This window comes from Vollenhovia emeryi, unplaced genomic scaffold (assembly GCF_000949405.1).
Source record: "Vollenhovia emeryi isolate VEMERY1.0 unplaced genomic scaffold, V.emery_V1.0 DF939142.1, whole genome shotgun sequence".
Taxonomy (NCBI): Eukaryota; Metazoa; Arthropoda; class Insecta; order Hymenoptera; family Formicidae; genus Vollenhovia; species Vollenhovia emeryi.
In genome coordinates, this window is record NW_011967224.1 from 882,584 (window position 1) to 890,314 (window position 7,731).

Consider the following 7,731-nt stretch of genomic DNA (forward strand, 5'->3'; position numbering starts at 1 on the left):
TTAAAATTCCAAGAATTTTTAACATTTCCAAGAATTTTAAAAAATTCCGAGAATTTAAAATATCAAATCATAATGGCATAAACATTACATCCGGCACCAAGATGGCCGCAACGATAGATTCCCCTCACCCTTCAGAGCACGGTCTTCAGAGCCAACGTTCCGCAACCATAAAAGTACTTTGCGCTCCGTTCAGATAATGGCTGCGTTCTGCAGGAAGAGCTGCTCTGCAACTTGATCCTGCCATAATTAAGAGCATACGTCAATCAGATTCAAGAGTTTTACACTGGCTGCAAAGCAGCTGTTTCTGCTGAACGCAGCCATTTTCTATGTCCATGATTAAATTGATAACGCATCGGTAACGATGCACTCGACCTTCGATGACACGATGGGAAAACGTAACCGATATAACCGCACCGCCTCCCTCCTCGCCGATCCTTTTCCTCGGTAGCGTCACTCGGTGTGTCTTTATACGGAACGGAACACGTCAAATGCCCCCGGAAAGAGACGGAGAGGAGTGACGCTCCGAGTTGACGTTGCGAGACTGCGCGTGCAGTTCGCGATCGCCCGAGATACTTTTTGTTCGCTTTTGCGCCGTTCGATGTGTGGACTCGTAAACGAGAAAATGAACGCGCAGGAGGTAGTGGAGGAGCTGACGCAGGTCTGCATTCAGCTGCGCTTCCACCTGGACGACTTGACGGATCGGAGGGAGAGGGAAACGTTGATCCTCAAGCACATCAAGCGGTTTGAAAACAGCGGGGCGGAGGTTCACGATTTCCCAAAAGGTACTACCTGAACCCCCGAGAAAGTTCCCTTCCTTACGCTCCACTTTGCGTCCACTCCTCTTAGAAAGGGACAAAGCCGCTCACTTTTAGTATTTTCACTACACTGTAAGATACAGAATTGACCCCCTAGCTCATTATAGAAATAACTGGACAGCTGATATGCTGTAGAAAAGTGGCTAGTATGAATGTACATGCTACGATACCTCACAATGCTTTCACGAATTAGAAACGAATGGTTGATTATCTGCCGCTGAGAAATGATTGTTGATGCTGCACAGGCTTGGAGTGGTTTAACGTGTCTGAGGGACTGTCGTTGGCGCAGCATCTCAAGGGAAAAATCGTGCTCCTGGACTTTTTTACGTACTGCTGCATCAATTGCATGCACGTTCTGGCCGAGCTGGAAGAGGTCGAGAAGAAAGTCTCCGTAGAGGACGGTCTTGTGGTTGTGAGTATAACATTCTGCTACGAGAATGTGGCCCGCGAGAGATAAGATTGTATCTGATGACTAATTTACTTTTCCGCCCAGATCGGAGTTCACAGCGCAAAATTTACAAACGAGCGCAGTTCGAAGAACGTCTTATCCGCTGTACAGAGATACAACATCGTGCATCCTGTGGTAAATGACGTAACGTTAAGAATGTGGCACGACATGGGGATAACATGCTGGCCTAGTCTGATAATGTTAGGTACGAAACAATCTGTAAACTCTTGCCTAGTAGCACAGTCCGTTTGGCTAAACATTGGCCCAATACAACTAAATATTGGGCCAATGTTTAACCAGTGTTCGGTCAATGCACTGTGCTGCCACCCAGATAGCCAAATGCTATAAGTTTGCTGATCTATTGCCAAAATCCTTGAAACAAGTAATTGTAACAAACTTGGAACGAGATGAGGCAGCATTATGTCTCTCAAGTTGAACTCATATCAATTTGAATTCCAATAACGACAAGTTGTTTGCAACGTGTCAGCATCGTAATGTTTGTTTCGTCAACTAATTGTATGGATAAGTAGTCACGTTGCTAGCTGTATACTTGGCTATCTGGGGTTTGGCTCTTTACATTTATGCTACTTGCGAGAATTTGCTATTGTCACAGCTCTCTAAATCTATTTCAGGACCCAGTGGCCAACCGCTGGCTGTTTTCGTCGGCGAGGATCACAAAGATGAAATACTATTGTATACAAAAGTGGCGATAGAATATTTTAAATCTTTAAATCAAATGTCGAGTCACAATCTTCCGCTGCAGCCAGCGCACCATCTTTTGCCGTCTTCTAAAGATGGCCTGTTGTTTCCCGGCAAGCTGACAGTCCTACAGTTGGAGCACGGGACGAAGCTAGTCATATCCGATAGCGGTAACAATAGAATTGTAATTACAAATGAGCACGGGAGAACGGAGCACGTTATAGGTGGATGCAGCCAAGGTTTTAAAGACGGCGATTTCAGAAATGCTAGGTTCAATTCACCTCAGGGGGTCTGCGTGCTCGATAACATAATCTACGTTGCGGACAATAATAACCATGCTATTAGGAAAGTAAGGGGAGAATGTTTCATTATTACAGTTTGCATTACAGTTTGCTGTATCTATTCGCAATGTTCGTCATGCTTCAGATAGACCTGACTGAAAAAGTCGTATCTACCATAGCCGGTACTGGTTCACAAGGTTGCGATCGAAAGGGTGGAGGACACGGCACTGATCAAGCTCTATCGTCCCCTTGGGACGTGGCAATTTATCATCACGAGTACAAAGGCACCGCGGTGCCCGTCTTGTTAATCGCCATAGCGGGTACCCATCAGATCTGGGCACTGTTCTTAGAAGACACCGTTTGGTGGAAAGAAAAGTAAGACATTTACGTAGTCAATACGTCTCATTCGCGTTGTTACGTATTTTTAAACGTAATTTTTCAACGTTTAATTTAACCATTTCGGCTGTTTATAGTTTATACAGCTAAGGAAAATATATGCAAATTAAATGGAGCTTCCTTCTGCTTGGAAATTAATTAATGTTCATTGATAATAATGGTATCCTCTGTATTTATGGAACCTCTGTGTATTTTAGAAAGTACACGGCGGGCACATGCGCTGCTATTGTCGGCAGTGGCCGGGAGGAAAATCGCAACAATAATTATCCACACGCCGCGGGACTGGCACAACCCTCTGGCATCGCGGTCGTTCAGGAATGTAAAGTTGCATTTTTCGCGGACAGCGAAAGCAGTGCTATCAGACGGTTGCATTTAGATAGCGGTCAAGTATCTGCCGTTTGCGGCGGGGATAAAAATCCAGCGGTTCGTCCGACAACAAATATTTTTCATTTATTTTCTCGCTTTACGTTCGCGCGCATGAATGAGATTCAGCGTGTCAGCTTTACTCAGCATGTTTAGTATGCGGACAAGCGTCAGCTTTCGTTTGAATAACAGAACCAATATAGAACGATAATATTTATCTTGTCAGAATTTTTTAAATTTATTTCGCATTGTAGAACCTGCATGCTTTTGGCGATGTAGACGGAAAAGGAAGTTCCGCGAAACTTCAACATCCGTTGGGAGTAACGTGGAACCATTTGGACAAACGAGTTTATGTGGCCGACACTTACAATCATAAAATTAAAAGCATAGATGCTGCGACGGGACATTGCAAGACGTTGTTTGGCGACGGAAAACCCGATCGTACATTTACCGTAAGTTTCGTTGTTGTTTTTTTTTTGGAAATGTAATATGAAAAATGCTATGTTACTTTAACTATAAAAATAACCTTTTAGTTTAATGAACCGAGTGGACTTGCCGTCAGTCCAGATGGTAACATTCTTTACGTAGCAGATACCAATAATCACGCTCTTAAGATTATTGATTTAAAAAACGAGAAGATTTCAACCGTAAGTATATTTAAAAAAAAACTTTGTTTTGTTAGAAATCAAAATGTGACTTTAAAAGAGTTATCAATTATATAACTTTATAAGTTTTAATTAAAATTATCATTTTATTTAGAGTCTTTTCCACGAGATGTGGAAAATAAAACACCAGTGTAAATTTCCTTAAATTTCTTTTTCAGATGGCTATCATATCTAGACGCGATTCAAATAGAAATATCGACAGTGTGTTTGCTTTCGATACAGCAGTAAATTCACGCGGTGGAGAACTAAATGTTTCATTTAATATCGTATTTGCGAACGATTTGAAATTAAATGTAGACGCGCCGCAAGAGTGGCAGGTGTCTTTGCCTGCAAGTACGTGGACGGCGAAATCTTCGACAGGTAGACTTTCAACTCCGATATCGGTGAAACTTCCCGAGGAAGAAACACGCAGTCAATTGCGCGTTACATTAAACATAATGGCTTGCACGGCGGACACGTGTGTACCACTAAAACTCTCTGTATTGTTCAACGTACAACGAAGAGCAGATGCGCCGACAGTTGTGACCGAAGAGAAAGAACTCGTCATTGGTTAGGAAATGCGTTCCACGCTTTCAACTTGCGTCGAAAAAGTGTAAACGCATACATTGCGTAATGTATATTTTTGAGATATTAAATTTTGGAAATTTGTATTTAATACAAGTGCGTTTATAACAAATAATGGTTATATATATATTGCTATATATATTCTATGAAATTTTGATATATTACTTTTACTTATATTTAATCGCTTCAATCCTTGATATTCACATTTCTTCTATGAATCTTTAGTCTTTTTCAGGCATAATTGTGCTTTATCCATCATGTCAGCAGGCGAATGTCTGGCAAATTTTGTCAATCTTAAACAATGCATTAGGACAAAGAATTGATTATGATATTCCATCAAATAATATTAATAATATTTTATTTTATTTTAAATTGTACTTTAAAGCATTTGTATAATATTTATGTGGCTTTATTTTTTAAAAGTACTTTTCAACATTTTGTATCATTTGTTATAATTAAAAGAGGGAAATTAAAGTGTGATCAACCTATGTTTATGCGAAACTTTACTCCCCAGTAAGAGATGATTCAAAGAATAATTTCTCGCTGGGTCTTGTTTCAAATAAATGTTGCCACAACTGGCTTCTTATACACCGATATACCTTTGCCACCAATTTTCCGCTTCGTCGTCTTGCGGTAACGTTGCAAAATCCGCCGCTCCCGATTGCCAATATTCGCGCAACCATTCTTGATGACCAGTCGGCTCTGACCAGCCTTTTCGACAATTTTTCTCTATCCACGCGCTTTCTATCGCGGTTGGAATCTTGAGTATCTTTATCGAATTTAAATATCGCGCATCCTACATTACTTATCAAGAACAAATATATATATGTATATATATCTTTTATGTCTTTATCTCGCTATCGAGAAGTGTTTTTACTTTTTTACAATTATGATACGACGTTACACAATTGCTGTCCGGGTCGAATATCCCAGCACCGGTGTCGTAGCAAAACGGAGGAATAATTTTCGTTGGCTGATCGTTAGTTTTCAGCACTTTTCCGGCTGGCCTCAGGCCGTTCACGACGCACTTGTAATATCTGAAATTTTATTAATTGTTTACATGTTTTGTATCTTATTTTAAATTGTACTTCAAAATATTCGTATAACATTTATGTGGCTGTATCTTTCACGAGAGCACGCCCACACAGAGAAAACGATTTCTTTGGATTTAATAAATTTTGTCGTATCCAAACAAACTCGAAATTTGGAATGGTCGAAACAAATCAATGTTTGAATTAATAAGTACGATTGTTTGAATTTGAAATAATATATATCTTTGTCAGAAAAAAATTTTTGCTTCAAACAAAAGGAATATTCTCTTTAATCTAAACGATTTTGCCGTTTCATTCAAACAACATTATCGTTTGATAGAAAATATGTGAAAAAATGTAATATGCATACATCTTTCTCCCTCTACTCTCTAAAATTTGTGGAGTGAAAATACTGCCATGGAGTGAAATGTTCACCCTATTGGCGTGAATATTTCCTCCACCAGAGTGAATATTAACTCCAATGGAGTAAATATTTCACTCCATAGCAGTGTTTTTACTCCACAAATTTTAGAGAGTACATTAGAATTTTTCCTTCATTAGAAGAAGAAGATGCGGTCGCTTATATATAGCTGGCTGCCGCGATTTTACTTACGAGTTCGGCGGCCATTTAGTGGCAGCACCAAACTTTATAAGCGCCTGGCCAAAGAATATCATTATTTAATTGAAAGATCTAAATTTTCAACTCGGTCCTCTAAAGATATAAATCAATTACAGCGTGAACGCCTTGATCACATGATAATTCAAGTGGCCACCTCCATCTGGGCCAGGTCCTAAAAATAAAAAGACGTTCACACTGTAATTAATTGAAAGATATTATTTCACACAATAATGTTTTTTCTATCAAATAATACGGGTTGTTTGAATAAAACAACAAAATTTTTTATTCAAAACAACGTTTCGCATAAGCATATGTTGTTTCAATGAAACAAATTTCAATCAAACAAATAGGAACACCAAATCCAAAGGAACCTTTCTCTCCGCAGTCAGAAACGACTCGTCGATCGTTGTCGAAACGAGTCGAGTTTCTGACTGGGCGCGGGATGAGCCCTCGTTCGAGTGCTACTTGAGAACCAGCTAACCGCCTGTCGGGAGACACGCAATAATCCCATCCGTGTTCTCCGTACGACAAACCGTCCGCGAACGTGTAACGCCTCTGCACCATTTTCCCGCGCATCCAAGTGGCGTCCATCCTTTGTCCACGCGGCCAGTGCACACTCCCGCGACCGTGAAGCACGCCGTCCCGGAATTCTCCCTCTAGCACGACGTCTGGCGGACGGGGATATAAGGTTTCGATCAGCGCGGAGTCGATCTCGCGCGAATCCAATATCTCCGATTCCGCGCTTAGAGAAGCGCCGGATATCGTAAAACAGCCGAAATTGACTAACCGTAAGGCGTGACGTATCTGCCGGCGCCCGTCATGTCGGTCGCGTCCCACGTTCCCTCGTACCTGCTTCCGGTGAGAAATCGGGTCTCCCGTAACATTTCTATCTCGCCCGCCTTTCCGTCGTCATTTTCCATCGTCACACGCCTCCCCGCGCCTGTAAGGCCGACTTTGATTTCAGTTTAATCGCCCGCGGTCGAGGTAATCGCGGTTCGATCGGGATCGCCCCCGGGGGGCGACCGCGATCGAGCTCCGGTCAACATGGGCGATCAACTCGACGCGAAGCCGCGCGCGGTGGACAGCATTGTCGAGTCTTTGTTGCTCGTCGCGTGGAGGTGGGGATTAAATTAGGGGCGGCGAGCGGCGCGGCTGCGAATTTTCTCGCCGAGTCGCAACGCGAGCGGCCGTTTAATTCCATCGGTCGAGTCGCCGCGATCGAGTTAATCGGAGCTCGCCCCGAGGAGCGCCCGGCTCTCCCCGTCTCTTCGTCGCCCGCTCGCGCCGCCTCGTACCACTCGGTGGACGAGGATTCACACGGTCGGGAATCGAATGTGGGGAACGAGAGACGTGCGAGCGCGCGCCTCGGTGTCTCGGCTTCTCCTCCCCGAGCGAGCCGAACCGGGACTCGGTTCATCCTTACAGGATGGCCTCGTTGCCTGGTATTCCGGATGATCTCGGTCGACTCGGTATAGTCGCCTCTCGGGGACACGGACGGCGTGCAAACGGCGCGCAAACGGGGCGGGAGGGGTGGGGAGGGGGGGAAGGGACGCATCGTCACGCGCGTGTGTCGAATTCGCCGGCGGCGATAGACGCCGCGCGAGTTCTCTCTCTTTTCTTTTCTTTTTTTCCCTTTCTCCTCCTCCTCCCTCTTTGGCATCCCGCGCGCGTAACTAAATCAGATTTCGGAGGCGACGCGCGAACGCGGACGCCCCGTCGTGTGTATATACGTATTCGCGACACGACTGCGGGTACAAAGGAGGCGAGGAGAGGACCGTTATGTCTCTCGCGTTAATATTTCTACGAGGGGAAGAGAGAGAGAGACGGCGGTCTCTCTATACCGTGCCGCG

General features: G+C 43.7%; 2 protein-coding genes across 2 annotated transcripts; one reads left to right on the plus strand and one right to left on the minus strand.

Moving 5' to 3' along the window:
* Positions 1 to 454: 454 nt before the first annotated feature.
* Positions 455 to 4,327, plus strand: LOC105566763 (NHL repeat-containing protein 2). Its single transcript, XM_012021034.1, has 9 exons — positions 455 to 782; positions 1,061 to 1,227; positions 1,309 to 1,468; positions 1,896 to 2,311; positions 2,389 to 2,618; positions 2,837 to 3,062; positions 3,257 to 3,454; positions 3,536 to 3,649; positions 3,826 to 4,327. The coding sequence occupies exons 1-9, from the start codon at positions 599 to 601 to the stop codon at positions 4,219 to 4,221; spliced, it is 2,091 nt and encodes a 696-aa protein (XP_011876424.1). The 5' UTR covers positions 455 to 598; the 3' UTR covers positions 4,222 to 4,327.
* A 298-nt stretch (positions 4,328 to 4,625) lies between these two features.
* On the minus strand, positions 4,626 to 6,805 carry LOC105566764 (MORN repeat-containing protein 5-like). Its single transcript, XM_012021035.1, has 3 exons — positions 6,669 to 6,805; positions 6,363 to 6,549; positions 4,626 to 5,268 (listed from the first exon to the last, which is right to left on the minus strand). The coding sequence occupies exons 1-3, from the start codon at positions 6,799 to 6,801 to the stop codon at positions 5,073 to 5,075; spliced, it is 516 nt and encodes a 171-aa protein (XP_011876425.1). The 5' UTR covers positions 6,802 to 6,805; the 3' UTR covers positions 4,626 to 5,072.
* Between the last annotated feature and the right edge of the window lie 926 nt (positions 6,806 to 7,731).